Source organism: Scleropages formosus, chromosome 4 (genome assembly GCF_900964775.1).
Source record: "Scleropages formosus chromosome 4, fSclFor1.1, whole genome shotgun sequence".
NCBI classification, from domain to species: Eukaryota; Metazoa; Chordata; class Actinopteri; order Osteoglossiformes; family Osteoglossidae; genus Scleropages; species Scleropages formosus.
In genome coordinates, this window is record NC_041809.1 from 9,719,579 (window position 1) to 9,740,232 (window position 20,654).

Consider the following 20,654-nt stretch of genomic DNA (forward strand, 5'->3'; position numbering starts at 1 on the left):
TTTCTGCAATGAGGAGTTTTATTGCAGTTTGAAAACAACCATACCAAACAGTTTACAGCACAGCAACCCGCTGATGGGTTTTGTCTGTCAACACCTTACATCTGGCCAATATGTAAGATTGAGGGTGGGAGGGGGAAAAAAAAAAAAAAAAAAAAAAAAAAATTACATTCAGTCACAGTCATGTCCACATCCTATAGAGAAACCGAGCATAAAGTATAAATCCATTTTAATACATTCAACACCGGTACTAGTATTGTTTAACTACATAGACACCACACTTTTGGTTAAATTCCTGTTAAATGTGCATTCCAGTTTAAAAGGGGAACCTGCAGCCATAACTTCAGTCTCAATTTTTGTAAAAATAATCATTCCCTGTCAACAGTATGAAAGAAGGCAAACACTTGATTAAAAAAAATTATTTATTCAGATATCAAATTGCTTTCATTAAAAAAAAAAGTGGTGAAAGTCAGCATTAGAAAGCAGTGATTAGACTACTCTATTGCTAGAAGCTGGTAACGTGCCCACATAATATACTTTATTCATACATTTTACATTAGTGGTCCTGTTCGTAACTCCTAAAGGGAATTTACTACTATCAGCTAACTTCAAAGCACACTTTGGGTTCAGATGTCAAAAGAGAATCTCGCAAGCGCCTGAACTCGCAACCAATCGTGGTGCTGGATCAAAGACTGTCCCAAAGTGATGCGAGGTAAACCGCACAGACTGTTTAGCTTTGAAAGAGAAACATGTTTTAAAGGAATGTTCGAAGTACTCTATTGAGGACCAAAATGACCTCTTCGGCGCTTCTTTGCAAGGCGTGCAGCCGTATGGCAGAGACTCAGGAGGATCGTTTACAACGTGGTCGGGGACGCTGGTGGCATTCCGCTCTACTTGGGATAAACTGTGACTACGTCGTACCCCTCAGGCGGGGCCATGCGATCGCGGGCATGCTTCTCGCAGTAGATCTTGTCCTCCACGAAGAAGTAGCCCTTCTGCTTGAGGTTCACGTTACAGTCCGTGCAGACGAGGCATTCTGGATGACGGACCTTGTCCCGAAGTTTAACCACCAGGCCACTTCATTTGGCAAAGGGTTTTTTTAAAAAGATAAAAACAAAATTTGTTAGATACAGATAACACAGCATCCTGATACAGTTTTAGTCTCACCCTGAGAACTGGCATTTTGTGGCACAAAAACAACAAAACTAGGTGAATGTCAAAATCCAGGAGGCCATTATATATATATATTGCACATTATAATATGCACTCTCTCCTCCTGTCTAGAACACACATCATAAAACTTTCACAGGCCTGGAACAGATGACACTCTGCTCAAGCTGTAACCTGTCTGACGTTAACCAGGTGTGACATCATGGCCCGTTTCCCTAAATGAGCATAGCTCAAGGGGGAGGATGGAGCCAGACCCAGGCGGTTAAAGCTCTGAGAGATGACTAATCCATGTGAGATTTGACACTGCGCTCTTGGGTTGTGCATCGCGTTTTTAAGACAGGCTACAGCATGCCAGGATCTCCCAGGATCCGAAGCCACCGAGATGCAGAGTGTGCAAGAATCTGCTCAGTGAGTTCGTGAGCAGCACATTAGCATTTTAAAATGACCTGAATAATTTAAGACAAGGGTCAAACTCAAGCTCTGGTGACCTCAGTGTGTATTTTTGCTTTAGTCTGCCCCCTTAAATATTCAGTAATCTGAATTAAAAATAAATGACAGCCGTTTCGAGAAAATGCTTTTGTATCAATTTAAGAACTTCACTAGCCATTTTAGGAAGAAAAGCAATGGATTAGATGAGCGTAAAAGCCATACAAAAGGAAACATCCCCCAACAACCATTAACTGTCTTAAGATGTGTCGACAGAAAAATCGAAATGCCGCAGAATAACTGGAAGACACCGAAAAGAAACACTTACATAATGCCCGATCCACATTTGTCGCATATGGGCAGTTTGTCTGCATTTCCAACAGAGGAGCCGATCTTTGCGGTCGGAGCTTTCACACTCCTGAACCCAGATGGTCGGTCAGAATCTCCTGTAAGGAGAACAGGACGGTATGACCAGAAATAGTTTCAAACCGCAAAGGAATTTTACAGACTCTGCATCTATTCACAGAAGCTGTGAACAGCTGAAGATTCTCACTACTGTAACAGGCTTTTTTAATCTGGTCCGATATGATGCTCATGAAACCGACCCAATGGTCACTCATCACTGAAGACTCGGGACTAAGCAGTACCAGACTCCAGGATCTCCTGCAGCACGTTGAATGAGGCCGACTGCCGAGGAGGCTCCTTCGACTCCTGGTTCTCCTGCAGCATCTTGTACACCTCAGAGTCCGCAGCTATCGGCGGCCTTCCGCTCGTTGGTTTCGCAGGGTCAGGGCTATCGAGGACAAATTTAATATACATGCAATTACTTATGGATCACATCCACCATGGATCCAAAAAGCACTTGATTTTATGATCATCTCACTGTAGAAAACATTGTACAAGCAAGCCGGGTTCACCCCAACACGGCAGCACAGCAAGTAGCGCTGCTGTCTCACAGCGCCTGGGTGGTGCGAGAGGATGTGGGTTCAATCCCTGCTCAGTCTGTGTCGAGTCTGCATGTTTTCCCCATGTCTGTATGGGTTCTCTTTGGGTACTCTGGTTTCCTCCCACAGTCCAAAGATATGCTGTTCACCCATAGTGTGTGACAGTGTGTTCTGTGGATGTATGGATGAGTGACCCATGTAAGTAGTGTATCTAGCAGTGCAAGTCACCTTGGTGAATAAGGCATGTGGGCTGATAGCACTACATAGAGTTCATTAGAAGTGGCTTTGGGGAAAGTGTCTACTAAAATAAATGTAAACAGTATGTAAATTACAAATGCAGTCTCGCAGGACAATGTGCAAGGTGGCCACCAGGAGGCGCCTGTCAACAAGCTGAACAAAGTACTCAGAAAGTTCAAAGAACCCAGGGTGTTTTTATGATTATTTAAATTTTGGCATATGAGCTCCCATTATAGCATCTAGATTATGACTGAGCAAATAGCCTTCAGGCCTATTTCAGATTCATTTCAGCAAAAGTCCTACCTACCAACATCAGGTTTCAACTTTCTGCATGGTATATTATACAGATAATGACAGCTCAAAGCAGTACAGAGAACTGAATAATTACTAATAATTACATGGGAGCTGATTTATTTACACAAAACATACGCAAGGGTTCCGCCTTGTTTTAAACGTTTAAAGAATTACATTCTATATATTACCTGACCTAAACTGCATACATGCCCTTTTGCAAAAGTGCAGTGGAATACTGCACACCAAATTTTAGTTTACTACTCTGTGAAATACAAGCTCACGTCTTGGGGGATTATTCCACAGAGTTAGACTGCGGTTGTGTTTCTGATGACACTGTTCAGATGATGTATTGGGCTCAGAATAATGGCTCATTTCCTGTTCTCCACTGTTTTTCGCTCGTTTCCAAAACACTGCCACGGATGCCTAGTTTGAGTCCAGGAATGTGGTCATACCCATGTGCTGTCTAACATGAGGCCATATGTTCAGCTGCTATTTGGGGTTCCTCGGATGAAATTCATTTACTTGCAGTCCATATTTAAGAGCATTTACTCCAAGTCACCGGAAACCTGATTCAGCCCTTCAGAGCCAAACTTAATATCCAACTTTGCATTTTGTCAATTTTTGCCCATTCTGAACATTTTTATGGCATAAGTCTTTACACCAACACATGCTGAAAGCAACCCGCGACTCTAGCCACGTCAGTTTTAATAAACAGCACAAGGATATTTATGAGCATCCTTGCCTACTTAATATATGCATCTTAATATATGCATTAAGTCTTACTTATTCTCAACTTCCTTCACTTAAAGAAGGTGTGCATTACAAGGCAGTCCTAATGACAGCAAGCGTTCCCTCCAACCCCATTTATACAACTGAAGCGTTAAAGGATTGGCAGGAATTGCACAGAAAGGCATTCTCGCTGCAAGCATCAGGGCTGCTTTACACAGACAAGAGCAGGCTGGCTACTGTTACACCAGGTGCTTCACATGGAAATGTGTGCAAGTTGAGCGTGTCCACGCCAGCCACTTATCACTCGCCTGTTTTGAATTACTTGAAGTGAAATCCACACTGTGAAAAGACAAAGTAACACCTCAAAACTCAGGTGACTATACATACAGCACAAGAATGTGCTTTTTATAATTAATAATTGTGACATACAGTGGCTTCTCCAAAGCAGGGAAACATTTTCTCTCGAGCAATTTATTGTTTTCTATACTAAAGGACTTTAAATTTACTTATTTATACAGGCGATTCATTTCTACTCAACTCACAGTATCTACCTTGCTTAAGGGTACTGCAGCAGGAAGGGGAATTAAAGCCAAAGTCCTTCAAGTAGAAGGCAATGGCCCCAACCTTTGTAGTACATGTTGCCCCTGTATAGTGCAAACCCCAAGAGAAGCATCATCCAACCTACAAAAGTCAAACTATCCAGGACCAGAAGATTAACAGCACCAGAGTGGCCCAAATTTGACGGGCAGGCCTTGATCCAGCTTACTTTTTTCCGGGCTCAGCAGTGCCAGAGCCTCTGGCCCCATCCACGGCACTGTTGAAGCTCTTGATGTTCTCAGAAGAGTACAGGCCAGCTGGGTTGTTGTACTGGTTGGTGACCACCTTGGGGCTGGATCCGGCAGGAGAAAATGGTAATGCGCTCCGGTTGTGGGCAGATCCTATGTGTTTTACCTCCTGCATGCAGTCAGTGAGGGTGATGTGGGGGGTGAGGGGTGGTGCAGGAGGGGAGAGCAAGAACAGGCAATGTGTCACACCAGGTGAGGCAGCATGCAAAACACACCAATCAGTAATAACACTGAGAAAAGCAACACTGGGAATATGAAATGGTGCTCCAAGCAGTACTTTACAGGCCAGTAATTCACAGTGAGCTCATTTATAGTGAGAATTTAACAAAACAAACCTGTTAAATTTCATTGCTGTTTGTTATACAAGTGCATTAAGCAGCAACCTCAGGAACTGTGCACAACCTGAGAATTAAACATTTAACTTGCTTTTCTCAATTTAAGTGTGTAACTGCTGATAATTGGTTCATAAACTAAATTAAAAGTACACCTTGGGGCATATTAAGTCTTCTGCCAGGCCACCTCAAATTTAGAGAAAAACTAAAATGTGGAAAATGATTCCAGATGTAGCATAAAATTGACCCAAAGTAAAATGTATATAATCACAGCACTTCATGTGTACATTAAGCATTTCATCCATCATTGCATCTTTTCACCATCAAATGTGATCAGATCTGTCAGTTTTAGTAGAATATGAATCAAGCCTGAAAGTGGCACCAGAATTGATTGGTCTTTCCCTGGTGTGGAAGACATTTGCAGTCACAGGTGTGAGAAGCAGCCAATAACTGGTTGCATCACCTTTAGCTGCAATGACTGCAACTGAACACTACCTGTAGCTGGAGACGGCATCTCAAGTCGGTAGGAGGGGAATTTAGGTTCATTCCTTCATGTAAAACTGCTTTAGTTCCGCAACATTTGAACAGCTCTTGCTATAACATCTCAGCCAAATTCAGGTCAGGATTTCAACTAGTTCATTCCACAATTAATCCCCACCCACACCCACCAAGCCATTCTGATTTTAGTTTGCTTGCATTTGGGATCATTGTCTTGTCGCAAGACCCAGCTGCATATTTAAAGCTCACAGACTGATGGCCTGGCATTCACCTTCAGAATTTGATACAAAAAAGGAATCCATGGTTCCTTCAGTGATGAAGTCAGCCACATCTCATGTGGCTGGAGAATATCCCCCAACCCTCACCATGCTTGAATGTAAAGAGTTAAAATTTTCAAGGAGGCCCATTTCAGGCAAAAAGTTGGACTTTCAGTTAATCAATCCTCAGACTCTCAGGAGTCTTCAGATCCATCCAGGTGCAAGGACATCAACTTCACTTTTTGGTAAGCAAGAGCAGACAGTTGCCTGGATATTCTGGGGTTCTTTGAGCTGATTTTACACTGTGAACACAGATGTTGGCAGGACAGTCACTCCTGCATTAATTCATCCTTTCCAAACTTGTTTAATTTACGAGAATGTTTTGACAGTAGTTTATTTGTGATTCAGACCTATAGAAAGGCTACTTAACCCTGTGCTAACTCCATTTTCAACAGCTCTTCAGAAATTCACTGCAGCATTAAGTGCTGTTATGAATGCAAGTTTTGCTGCTGAAGGTATAAATAGCTCAAAATGAAATTAAATAGGGCTGGCTCTCATCATGCTTGACTACTTACGTAGATCAAAGTTAGGTGCGATTTCATTATATAATACATGGAAATAAACACACACCAGTCTATCCCACCATGCCACTGTTCATTCAAGCAGTAGAATTTACAAAAAAATGCAATGAACTTAATACCAAAAGCTACAAAAAAGGAAATTGGAACAGGGCAAATACTTTTTCATAACATTGTACCAAAAAACATGGACAGCCCTGAGAAGTCCTACCATAATCAATGGTGAGCTTTATAATAACAAAAAAACTAAATCAAAACAAGTATTAAAAGTGCTAATTTCCAGCCAAGTGAATCATCACACAAAGGGACGTAGACTGTGCTAAGACTTTAATCCCAACAACACAAGGACAAGACCATCTGGCATCTAAGGTCTCTGCAACATTCGAGTAATTTAACCGTATGTGGAAGGGATTAGTGAAAACCCGAGTGTGTCCGTTTCCTGCCGGCATGCTGGTCGATGCGATAACACAAGCTGGCTGCATTCTTCGCATCTGCATTCCAGACTGGAGGCCTGGACAGAGGTGGAGCTGACCTTAAATGCCTTGCACACTAATAATAGGGTCTAGGATAACATGGCATAGTTTCCCCTGTGATGTAATCCCTCCTGGAACAAGTTAAAAACCAAACTTCACCAACCTGTCACTTCCTTCTATGGGCAGGAAAATTTGTTAAAAAGTTAAGCATTTTTGGAAACGTTCCCCACAAACAACTTTCGTTTTCATCTTTCCTTATAAAGATGCTGGAATTCATAATGCATTTCAGACATGCACACCACAAAGAGGCCTTAAAAAAGGGAGGGGGGCAAACCATTCATTACATATGTCCTGATAAAAACAGCTATAATAATGTAAGCTAATGGGAATTCCTGGCTATGTGATCTATTTACACAGCTGGACATTTGCCTGAGGCAGACAGACAAAGCACCCCACCCAAAAAACAGTGCAAGAACCATGACCCGCCCAGGAAACAATCACACAACCCTCTGATACCAGCTCCCACTCTCCAACTCCCCCATCCACATCCCTGCCCAAAGATCCTTAACATCAGTCTCTCCTTTAATGTTGGAGATTTTCAGCTTCCTGACACTGGCTGGAATGACTTAGGCAGCTTAACAGCTACATACACTTCGTACAGTGGTAAATTTTAGTGCAGCAATTTAGATCAAGTAGCATAATCCAAGGTTCAATGGAACTACCCCTCCATCAAGCTGGTTAAAAACCTAAATCCAGCTGCTGGGAAAATATAGTATACACTACAAACAAGGCATATTTATTTATAAATGTCATGCCATAATTTTTATGCACCATTAACATAACTCTTAAAGTATATTCATAACAAAATGTTCAATGTACTTTAGGGTAGGAGATGGCAGCCCACAGTCGGAAGTAGTTTATCACATGGTTTTCACACCTCAGGCTATCAAGAGCACATGGTCCTGTTCTGCATGACGACTCTCCCACTGGACTCGTTGCACTTTATGGCAAGCAGGTACAGGAACACACCTCGGGCTCTCAGGCGATAAAAGTCAGTTTCCCTTGGATATCTACTGTTTTGACATAAACACTGAACGCGGCTTTGGCAGCTCGTGAACCAATCCTTTGTTTACATAATAGCGAGGAAAAGGGGAGAAACAAAACAAAACAAAAAAAAAAAGCTGACTGGACAGTGTATAAACTCCAAGTGTTGGAAGGGAACAGTTTTGGCCAAGGCTTGTTTTGTAAAGACTTTACTCATTAAGAGTAAAACTTTACTAGGCCACATTTGGAAATTACCTTTCCTCTGTGGTCTTTTGGCTTGGCTAGAAGCAACACTTACTTGTGGCTTGGAGGCTAGGTTCATCTTGTACGGATTGGTCTTCCCTTCTTCAGATGAAAGCGGAGACCACATTTTGCTCTCTGACCTAGACAAAAAGGGTGACATATGGTTAAGATTTAAATCAGCTCCACAATCCAATGTGAAATAATTCAAACAAACAGTTTAAGACATAACAAGAGTAGAATTGGTGTCCTTTGAACCAACGAAATACAATGTCTCTTTGTAAGTGAAGCGCTCCCAGCCCTCTGGCTCCACTAAGGAGCTCCAGGTCCTAGCATATGCGGTCCAGAAGTACTAGAAGCAGTGTGGGACTGAGGCATGTTTTTGCATGACAAGAGGGCACAACATCAATTTGGGCCAAATGCCAAGAATATAAATTCGTAATCCAAGAAATGAAGTCACGAATGTTCTTCTGCAGAATATGTAACTTCAGGTTTCAGTGTTAATCCAACCTTATGTAATCATGTCACAGATTTTTTTTTTTTTTTTGGGGGGGGGTCATTTTATTTAGTTAGGACAGTGCATTAAGATTTTTATTTAAATTAGAAGCTATTAAAAATATGTACATTTGTTACACACATGGAAGACCAGACACCAGCATTCAGAGAAAAAAACAGGGTGATTACACATTGCCTTACTTAGTGAACTGCCCAATGATGTTAAAGACTTCAGCTGTGGTCATATTTGGAGCTTTAGTTTGAGAAAGCAATTCTCAAAAATGCATAAATGGATATAGTTTGACATACTGGTTTAGCCATGCATCCGAAGGGATGAAAAGATACATACTGAAATGTGGTAGACGGGTGACTATTTTAAAAATGCTACAGGGTCAGACACTTCAGGATAACCTGGTTACAAAGAAACCTGCCTACAACGGTAACTTTAGCAACGTCGTCATTTCACCACAGTGAGGTCATGAGTGACTTAATTATCTTTCACTATAATTAACAAGAACTGATCGGAATCCAAATCCAAGGAAACTTCCTAAAAATATCCACACTGTGGTCCAGCTGACTCTGGGGGGGGGGGGGGGGGGGGACTACTGGTCCATGTATTGAGGAATGGCACAAAATCAAGTACTCTACAATGATCTATAAAGGAATTCCAATACGTGTGCGCTAAAAATAATCTTGTGTGAGAAGAAGTGGTTATTTTCTTTACTGCTAAACCCTTTGTCAGAAAAAGGCCTGTCAGAGGTGATGGATTCTGTAACCACAATGTTACTATGGCTACAAAGTTGTTGCTTGAGTAGAAGCAGAAGGAACCCACACCCAAAAGATAGTGATAACATTGTGAAATGTGTTATTCAGCAAAGCAGCACCACTTACAACTTCTCTCCAATGAAAATGGAGAAAGCAGAGGAGTGGGGAAGAAAGTTCCTTTAAATGGGTATTTTCCAAAATACTCATTTCTACATAATGAAAATTAAATCTCAGGTGAAAAATTCCCCCCCGCCTTGAATCATCTACTTCACACTTGTGTCCAGCAGGTACCTATTCTTAAAATCGTGGCACATGATCCAGCTGAAGCCATTTTTCTGTATAAATAGCCTGCAGTGCCGTGAAAGAATTTAAACACAAACACCGAATTCCTCAAGGGGGCACAGGGTTCTCTCTGCCATGAGAAATGCTGTGACACTTAGATGCAGTACAGACAGGACAAAAACTCTTAGTTGGTATGAACACAAACAAGGTGCCACACATTTTAAAGTTAAGAGAACTATATCTCTCTCTCTCACACACACACACACACACACACACACACACACACACCACCTGAAACTGCTTGTCCTATACGGGGTCGCAGGGAGCCGGAGCCTAACCTGGCAACACAGGACGTAAAGCTGGAGAGGGAGGGGACACAGCCAGGAGGGGACTCCAGTCTGTCACAATGCACCCTAAGCGGGACTCGAACCCCAGACCCACCAGAGAGCAGGAGCCGGTCAAACCCACTGCACCACCACACATACATATATACACACACACACACACACACACACACACACACACACACACATATATTATATACATACATACATACACACACACACACACACACACACACACACACACACAAATAAATAAAATAAAACACACATACAGAAATTTTGCTATTATAACTAAGAAAATATATATTTTACACACGCACAGGGAGCATGAGACAGACATGATATAAAGCACTTAAACTGAATAGTTCTTCAATACTTAGTTTCTTTACTTGCCAATGTACTGGCTCCCTGTGCTGTGAACAGCTGAGTTACAAATTTTAGAAGATACAAACATTTGCTTCATTATTTCCTAATATTTTATTATCCTACATTAACAGAAGGAACATGACTGCTGTATTACCATTGAGCAAGGTTCTTCTCACAATAAAAATTAATCTGCTGAATAAATGGGTAAATAATTGCAAGCCCCTTAATGTTACTTTGGAGAAAAGCATCAGCCAAGTCAGTAAATGAAAGTGCATAAATACACCTTGTCTTGAGGGCTTTTGCCGGGAACACAAGTGTGTCGAGTCTCTGCCTGGGCTTGCACGTGACTGCTACCGCATGTATCACCCAGCACATCAGAGCAGAACATAGCCTACCTGTCGATGGAGAGAACCATTTCATCAACGCAGGCCTTGATCTTGTTCTGGGCAGCCAGATGCGTCATGCCGTCTGTTGACTCGCCATCGATGGCCAAGATCATGTCTCCAACGCACAGATTGGCCTCGGCTGCCTTGCTGTCGGGGTTCACCTGCAAATACGCATGTCGATCATCAACAACTTAAAGGGAGGGAATACTAAACTGATGTGACATCACCATTGACACCGATGCTACGGGTTCCCATCTTTCATTGTCTCCATTAGTCACTGAGAAACTCAATCATGTTGACAGTTTTGGCAACGGCAAAAGTTTTTGAAATGACAAACGCCTGGAGTGCACAAGTCATTTCTCTTCTGCAAGAACTCACAAAAAAGATCTTCAGTAATACTGATACTTGACATGCCATATAAGTAAACTTGAAAGCTATGCAAGGTGCAAGAAAAAGGCAGACAAACGATGGCACACTTTCTCAATGCTGGAAATCCATCCAAGGCATTCCTCCTGACAGTGAAAACAATGACATACTTTATCACTAAGCTGGTAAGCGTAAACAGTCCCTGCTTCCTCCAGTATAGTAATTTATGACAGACAGTGGAGGACTGGGGGAAGGGGGCCAAGGAGGAAGTATCTGCCAGGGCAAGAGTGTAAAGAGACAAAAGGAAGAGATAACAGTTCAGGCAACTTGTGCAACGCAGCACAGGACTTTTACTCCGAGACAAAAGTAGCCACCCCATATACGAGGTGCACCAGTCACTCAGTCTGTGCCACTTTCCTTCCAATGCCAATTCAACACTCAAAAGGATGTTCTGGTTCCAGATGAGCGTTATATGGGGGTGGGAATCTATTCAGCCATACATCAATAACTACCTGAACAACACAGGTAGAATACGGTCTGGTTACAAGACATAGTGTACCCTGGACAAGATGCCAATCCATCACAGGACAGTCACACACGCGATCATTTACTCACACACGAAGGGCAATTTCGAATCACTGAAACATATGTTTACACTGTGGGCAGAAGCTTGCGCAAACATGAAGAAAACATTTGGACTCCACACAGACTAAGCTGGATTCAAACCCAGAGCCCAGGAGCCATGAGGTACTATTACCACGCCCTGTGCAACCCCTTCCATCACCAAATTTATCCATATATTGAAATATCTTTTGTATGTCAGAAGTGACAGTTTGCATTACAGCAAAATTTTCCCACCTGTGGCTCTCATCCTCATACCATTCCTGCAGCGACTGCTTTGACTGTGCTGGGTGGTGAGGTCCAGCTATCTCCCCACCTCATCAAACATCATCCTTTGTGGAAAATTTGCACCAGTCTGTTTTAATTGCACTGGTGCCAAGTTTTCTCAATTCAATGGGGGGGTTGTCCAAATTATAGCACTCACACACCTCAGTAACACCGTGCTTGTGTAAGGCACCCATCATTTCTTGCTGCATCGGGATAAACCATTCACCTCCAGGTTAGTGACCAACCCATGAGGCCACATGACAAATACTTTGTCAAACTTGGATCATATAATAGGGGGGGAGTATGCTTAGTGGGAAGACATCACAGGGATTCAAAGAGAAGACTAAAGAATACCACACAGTGAGTCACAGTACCAAAAGCTGGAAAGAGGTCAAGAAGAATCTGATGAGAAAAGTAGAACAAGAGGGTTTTGTTTTATAGGATGAGTTAAGGAAATTGCTGGTAAGGCCAACTTCAGCAAAGTGATTTATCCAAAACATCAGAGGGGATTAAGAGTAGAGGGGAAAGTTAATGTCCAACACTGCACTGCAACTCTTTCAGGGAAGAGGAGCCTGTTGGCAAGACTGAACTTGCAGGGCTGATTTCCACCCAAACTGCCGAAATGTGACATGTATACAGATCAGATGTGACCCCTAGAGGTTTCATCCCTGACTTGAAGGTTGCAAGAGTATATTTTTCTAATGCCTCTCGAGAGATCCTAAGATTAATTCCATCCGTGAGAATATGTAGTTAAGATTTTCTGAAGTTCTCTCTTCTGCTTTGCTTTCAAAGTACAAGCCAGCCTGATATGTTTAAAAAAAACCATATTTAATAATTATGTTAAGCTTTTTGGCTGAGGAGGCCAAACCATGCTAACCGTACATTTGTCATGGATGGCCGAAGTGCCGTGAGCAGGAGGATGGAGGAACTAACCATTACATCACCCACTTTATCACAGAGGGTCAAAGAAGAACAGGGTTGAAAGGGTACGTTATCTGCCTAATACTATGACACGGTTCAGAACTTTTTGTGCTTCAGGGATGAGTCATATTTGAAATTCCACACTTTACATGGTACTTCATCTGGCTTCAATTAATGCAGATCCTGCAGCACACTGAGGTGTAAAGGAGAGTCCTGCTCAGCCCTAGTCAGCCAGGCTAATGATATCAACAAAAATGGTTAATAAAAGCCTGGAAAATAATTTTTAAAAATGGATCAGAGTTTGGGGTCCAGGGGCAATTAAACTGCATCAGGACAGTTTAATTACGATGATCTGGACCGAGCATCAATATTCAAGGCTGGGGAGGACAATTAAGTCACTGGTTATTTGGAAAGAGAAACTGAAAGCAACCGGTATGAAAACATTTTGATAACTCGACGATGAGCGTCCTGTTGAGGACATGGGCTTTTGATGGAACCAAAGGAATGGTGGCATTCCTAGCTCAGAAGAAAACGAGGGACACTGTCTACTGTAGACTGGAGTGTCAACCCAGCAGGACACACACTGACTTCACCAAATATCTCTTTTTAACAAAGAATATCCAAAGCAAGAAAACCTGTGGAAAGAAGGCCTAGCATGGCATAAATGAAAGAACAAGGAAATCAAAACTGGAGGGGGAAGGGGGGGGGGGGAAAAAAAAAAAAAAAAAAAAAAAAAAAAAAAAAAAAACTTGGAAGCAAGTATGTGAATTTCGTGCCAAACCCAGAGCACACCTTATTTATTAAAGCAAAACACTACATTTGATTTGGCCAATAGGGAACACAATCATTATTAATTTGTGAAAAATTGAACTGCAGCTAAAACTTTTTGCCTCAGAGTCAGAGGCTTTTTTTTTTAATTTTTTAAAAAAAAATCGTCACGGTCATGTCAAGTAACGCACAACCTATTTCAGCAGGCCTCAGATATTTGGTCTCAAACAACACTGGGAAATCCTCGCATGATGTTCTTGAAACATGTTCGAGGTATTTCAATGTAAGACTTTAAGTAAAACTTCCTGGCTTCTTGACACAGTAAGTAACCGGCAGCGTTTCTACCGTGTTCCTCATCATCCATCGCAGTCGTACTACAACACACACCGTTTGCGAAACACCACACCAAATTGGGGGCACACAGCAATGCCGTGCACGCGCCCTCCACTATTATTCGGTTATTAATTTCCAGCCGCGCGCACGAACGGTTTGACAAGCAGCAAAAAAGAGCGCTTTGGACGAGCGCTGAGACAAAACCGCGAGCGGCGCACGAGCTCCCGCACCTCGAGTCGAAGCGAAACTAGTAAGTAGTATGCACGCGAGATGCGCTCCTCGCATACTCACGCGGGAGATGGTCAAAGGTTGCTCGAAGTCTTTGCCCCCCACGAGGCGGAAGCCCCAGGGCCCCGGCCCTTTCATCACGACCCTCAGCGGCATGTTCTTCACCCCCCGAGTCGAGCAAAGTCCCGCAAGGAAACGGCTGGCGTGTCCGCAGGGGTGTATAAGAGGTGTCCTGCACGGGAGGGGGTGAGGGGCGGGGCTTTCCACTCCGCGCGACCGTGGGCGGAGCCATCCTGGAACTCCTCCCCTGCGTTCCCTCGTTTCCTTCATTTCCCTCGTTTCCCATGTTTGTTTAGGGCCGCGCGCTTGCGTCACTCGCGCGGCACTGCTGACCTTTTATGGAAGAGATCGAGCGGAGGATACGGGATTCCGGGCAGCCCGCAGGGGCAGCATAGGACCGCGAGATAGGGCCCCCCGACAGAGACATTTACATACATTGATTTAATATTCATTTAGCAGACGCTTTTCTCCAAAGCGACGTACATCAGAGAAATCCAAATTTGTGCATTACATGGGAGAAAGAGAGTCGGAGTGCGTTGTAGACGCGTGTGATTCTTAAGTAAACTTGGTTTGTTTTTTCCACCGTATGCAACGATCTTCATCGCACGAAGGTCAAGGTGCATAAAACTGGAATATTATAGACGGGACAGGACAGAAGAAACGTGACCCAGTAACGTGAAGCGTGACCAGAACTGAACCGAAAGCGACAGACAAAAACATTTCCAAAATATGACTGACAAAGACCGAAACGTCTTATAGATTCGTGAACACGTGTTACCAGTTTACCATACTTTCGTGGTTTTAAGGAATTTGATGGAATATTTTTATGAACTGTAATGGGAAATGCGCAGCAGATGTCCCGGTGTGTCCGCCCTATGCCTCCGGGATAGGCTCCGGAGCTCCCCTACCCTCAGCTGGACAGGCAGTAGTTATTGATGAGGGATGGCTAGACAGATGGATGGATGGATGGATCTTAAAAATCTCGGTATCCATCATGTTTGGTGAAATTGTCGCAGTGATTTCCCCCACGTCACGTATGCTTCACATCTACATACTTTGAAATATGAAAATATGTTCACAAATGAAAGCAATTACTCTACTTGAAGCTTTTACATTCATCACTTCTCCAAAGTACATTTAACAAGAGGGGAATTTTTGCGCTAAAACCACCCTGCTTTCTCTTCTGTTCATATTAGGCGGCGTTTTGGTAACAATTGAAAGTTTAATTAAAATTCATTTAGTTATTGGTGGTTATTTTCTTAGAGTGTGCAGAGATTATCTGCATTGTACACAGACATAGACATAACCCTACAATAAACACACACAAACACACACACTATTACAGTACATACATGTTTCACTACGTCTGGCTCTTCATGTTGACACAGGAAGAACATTCTGCCTCCTGCTGTGTGTGTGTGTGTGTGTGTGTGTGTGTGTGTGTGTGTGTGTGTGTTTGTGTGAGAGAGAGCGAGAGCTCAGGTAGGGGTTAAATAATACTGTGTAAGGGATGAGCACAATGTGGTTCCAGTGTGACATTAGGTAATGCTGTGACATAGAGCTTATGGAATGTGCTTTTATTCTGGATACTGAGCGAATCTCAGCATCATATTGCTTCTTCATGAATGATGTAATATCCTGTAGTGACTTAAACTACATCTGAAATAAACCTTTTAAAAATAAAAAGAGCATTTGCGTATCACAGAAATATTCAACTACAGCTGTGGTGGATTTAAGTCCTTAAGGTTTTTGTACCAAACAGAGTTATCTTCCACATTTACATTTGGCACTTAGTCTTGCTAAGGTGTGTGTGTGTGTGTGTGTGTGTGTGTGTGTGTGTGTGTGGGGCTGAACCTTTAAAATGAGTTTCTAAAACCCTATCAAATGGCAGAGAAAAAATAAACATACATTTGTTCAGTTATATGCTTTAATATGGTTTATTAAATATTGCATAATACTGAAATCACAGCATAAATTTTCCATTTTAATTTAGTATTGTCATTGTAACAGCACCGCAAATAGAAGCAAACAAACAAACCCATGTTTAGGATGTGCATTGCAACAAACTGCAGTATATATAACATGATCCTTAATAATGTATTAGAAGCATTATGTTACACTGTACTCATACTGGTAATTATACTGTATTTCTCCCATCACATACAGTAAAACTTGTGGTAAAACAGGAATAATAACCTTTTACAGGAAATGGATACATTTTTTTCTTTGAAAACAATAAAGAAAATTAATGGACGATTCAATAAAAAACGTGATATAAGGCATGGTTACTCATTTCAACAAAGTGACATTATGACATTCGTTCCTACGCGTATTAAGAGTGCTCAGCTCTTAACCTGTGCTTTGCCAAATCCTTTGGGTAAATAAAATGGAAAATTCAAAGCGCTTAATAACTTTGTTTTCCATTATTGGTATTCCTCTCTGTAATATACATATTTACAATCTTACTTTCGGCAGGCTGATAAACTGTGTACATGTGCATTCATGCTTAAAGTACTGAGAACTTTATGTTAACGTGTAACACTTGTCCTCACATTCATACATTCTTATCATCTTGTGATGCGGTGTTGCTGTGGCTGATTTTTGCATATCTTCTCTTCATTAGATCACTGATAGAAGTAGGTGACTTATTCTTCTGGGTGGTCTTTAAATGACCACAGGAAGGCCATATTCATTTTGAACCAGACATTAAACTGATTACTCTTTCCATCTGCTGGATCAAGAGAGTTCTGGGATTGATTTCTGGCATCAGAAAGTGTGTATATTTGGGAGGTAGTCATGTGAAGTAACTGACAGCAACACTACAACATCACATCACATCAACAACGCTTTCATGTGATACGCATGTCACTGCAACTAGCATTCAGATAACAGTAAGTCCGTTCTGTTCAGTTCCAGGTAAGGGTGTCCAGATGTTTACTGGCAGTAACGGTTTCATTTGAAGAGTGAGACCAAATTAAATGCTGGTATGACCATTTTTAAATGCTTGAGCCTAGCGCTTCCCCCATTCTTAATGAAGGAATTATGCAGGCATCATGTCATCTACATGCTGCAATGTAAATGTTCATAATAATAGATAATAATAAAGTGTTTCTATGAACACACCATGGGATAATGCAAGGTGTACATGTTTAGTCCAGGTCATTGGACTAGTACACAGATGATAAATATGATTGCGCAAATCTGTTACTGTAATCTGTTTTGAATTTTCAACCTGTTTCTAGTCCAACTATTCTTAATCCAATGCTCCAAAAAATACAGCTCTGTAAATTAACCCTCCAGTGTCAGAAATTACTGACTGAATACATCAGACATTAAATCATCTTTTGGGGTTGTGGAATGCTATATATGAGAAATGGGAGAAAATTATGAGATGCTGCCCCAAGAAAATGTTTCACGAACACAAGGCCTGGAGCACATATGAGTGACTGAAAATGTCTTTATGCACCCAATCAAATGCACGTGAACTGCAGTTTGGGGTTCATTAAAAAATAATCCGACAAGACACTCATAAAACACACTGGCTTGGCTATGAGTGCAGCTTGCAATATGTAAGAAAGGAAAACTTACACCAAATCGTGCAGTATATTCACTGTATAAATATTAGTTACATTATCTAAAACAAATTCATTCTAGATATTCTTCCTTTCTATCACTTTATTCAGTTGCATTTCAAAATCATTCGTGTTAGTTATTTTAGTCTTCGATGTAATAAAGACAAACAACCCAAAACAAGCATTTAACAAAACAGAACTGGGTAACACACAGAAAGGTTTGGTTACAAGCTACAAATAATGCATTTAAAGAAAAATTCCTCGATTTTAAAAGGAAATAATTTAAAATTTTCCTCCTTTCTGTTTCACTTACAAAATATTACCTAGATTAAAACAGTTGAATTATTTTGTCTTTATGCAAGAAACTATGTGATTTCAAATAACTGCATATTTGCTGCATATCCCCAAGAAGACACAGAATTATGAGCTATGTGCATATTAAACGGCAGGTAAGGATGGTATATATTGCTAAACTGAAAATAGTTAGATTTCACGCCAATATTTCTTACACTATCTTTTATTTTTGTCAACCAAATACCTTTCTTTCTCGACTGCCATAGAATTCACCCTCTGCAGAATCATTAAAGGTAGAAGTGGAACATGACTAAAACTGTCCTAGGACTGTTATTGGTTTTTATTTTTCATACATGGTACTCCTGATACTTTAAGCTTCCCTGTGCTTTAAGGTGTATCTTATGCATCAGATGTTAGCAAAAAAACTAGTATTCAGAAAAATTCTCAGTTAATTCAGTTATCTTGAACTGGATTAGAATGTGAAGAAACAGTATTCATATTTGTTAAATTTGTTATTCGTTAAATTATATTTGGATATTTGTTAAAGGCTGTGTTCTCACAATATTTTACTTTGCGCTCAGGGTTAAAGTGAAGAGATGTAATGTGCTGTGCAGTTACAAAAATAGCAATATTTCATTGGTTTAAAACTAACACCAATGGAAACAGGATTTAATCCATATTAAATTTCTTATTCTTAGACCATGACGAAAATATTATTTAAGGAACTAAGACCCTAAGAGAACAAAAAAAAAGGTTTTATCCAATTACTTTATTTTTAAGAAGGCTTTCATTTCATTACATATCTGGGCTTTTTGATGATCCTTATGGTTTCTTACATAGTATTGGTAAAAAAAATAATAGTCTGGTAATAAATTTAGTGATTATAATGATTATGACAAAAATGTAAATATTTTTGCCCTTGCCAAATGTCTTTTTTTTGCTAAATAATTTTGCCCATGTATTTTTAAAGTTATGTTCTTAAAATAAATGTTTGCTTAGAATGAAATTTGTTACATTCTTAAATAATGTTAACGGGGAGAAATTCCCACTCAATTTTCCACAATTTTGCCCACAAATCCCACAAATTGTGACAACCGTAACTGTTAGTCATTACTGACAGTAAAATCTTTTTTTTTGTTTTTTTTTTTTTTTACAGACAGCAATGTAACCATTATTAAGCTGGAGACGGTACGGTATTAAGGGGAAATGAACTATCTGTTAGGAAAATGAGTAGTTGTAACAGTTATTAACATAAACCCATATAATAAGAAACCATGAGGCTTATTACAAGTTGTTTCGGCTACATCGGGATATGTTATGAAACCATAAACCATGACTAAACCGTAGTATAAAATGATGTGATATTACAACGTGAATAATTACTGTCATATAAAACTCAAGAGCTTAAGAAAAATAAATAATAAATACTTCTAATAGAAGATATCACCTTATTGCTTGTAAATGCATATACATATACACTGAAGTCTTAAATGCACATTCGTTGTGATGAAGCTGCAATACGTCACAATCAACAAACGATGGCGGCCTAGCTACACTGTTGCTCAGGTACACACACGCACACGCGCGCACACACGGACACGCACGCCAGCTTCAGCCGCAACTGGACAGCACGGTCGGTCATAGTCAAGGCATTCGTTGTATTAATCGAAAATAAAATCCCATTCTGACTCGCCACTTTTCCAACATCAGTCAAAGCTTTTTGCCGTTTAAACGGCAGTTCCTTAGTACGGTACTCCGTCCAAAAAGCAGCGTTAAAGCCAAGGTGAGAAGATGCGGTTATTTACAAAGGAACCTACTGAAACTTGCTGAGGTAAGCTGGACTGTGAGGAGGTACACACATGTGAAAAATAGATTTTTCCTAATTAACACTATGTTAACTATTAACATTTGTATAGTAACATTATAGGCATTCTGATGCTATGAAATTCCACAGAAGACATACAAGTCCAATGACATCGTAATTTCTCTGGATTTTGAATCTGGGGAGTAGCTTTGAAAGATCAATGGGTGCTTCACAATCAAAGCCAGGAACGCAGTTGATTTGGGCATACCCTGAAAATTAAAAACGCAGTATTTTTCATTTATACTTATATTTCTAATGGCATTCAACACATTCGAAAACCAACTCCAAAAAGAAAGGAATCATATTCTTTCATCAAACTAAGTATTCAGAGAAGAGAAAACACTGTTTTAGTGTACTGGTGAACATTCCAGCTTTCCTCAAACTATATTGCTCTTATTCTTATGATATATGCTCTTTTCTGTTAGCTGGATTAGGCTGACACTGACCCAGGGTGTCCAACAAGGTAAAAGGCAAGCAAAGTGTGCTTTACAAAGAAAAAAAAAAAAACAAACACCAGCAGTATTACTGACAATGCGAAATGTGGGTTATGACTTCAGTTTGTATATTTTGTAACCAAAGGGTTTATCATGGGACAGTTTGACATAGTCAACCGCCGGAAATCAGTCAAAACCTCAGAAACAATGTGTGTCGACAGGTG

The 20,654-nt window shown here is 40.8% G+C and overlaps 1 protein-coding gene across 1 annotated transcript; it reads right to left on the reverse strand.

Annotated features, from left to right (window-relative positions):
• On the reverse strand, positions 1 to 14,435 carry pdlim1 (PDZ and LIM domain 1 (elfin)). Its single transcript, XM_018749560.2, has 7 exons — positions 14,270 to 14,435; positions 10,712 to 10,863; positions 8,123 to 8,207; positions 4,564 to 4,751; positions 2,241 to 2,386; positions 1,922 to 2,039; positions 1 to 1,074 (listed from the first exon to the last, which is right to left on the reverse strand). Exons 1-7 carry the CDS (start codon positions 14,360 to 14,362, stop codon positions 888 to 890), a joined length of 969 nt encoding a protein of 322 aa, XP_018605076.1. The 5' UTR covers positions 14,363 to 14,435; the 3' UTR covers positions 1 to 887.
• Positions 14,436 to 20,654: the final 6,219 nt, after the last annotated feature.

Bases quoted from the DNA above. Each gene is read 5' to 3' on its own strand.
- pdlim1 (XM_018749560.2), bottom strand. From the start codon at position 14,362: ATGCCGCTGAGGGTCGTGATGAAAGGGCCGGGGCCCTGGGGCTTCCGC. The intron at 10,864-14,269 runs GTGAGTATGCGA...GCGTATTTGCAG, and splicing joins AACCTTTGACCATCTCCCGC to GTGAACCCCGACAGCAAGGC. The intron at 1,075-1,921 runs GTAAGTGTTTCT...TGCCAAATGAAG, and splicing joins AAATGTGGATCGGGCATTAT to TGGCCTGGTGGTTAAACTTC.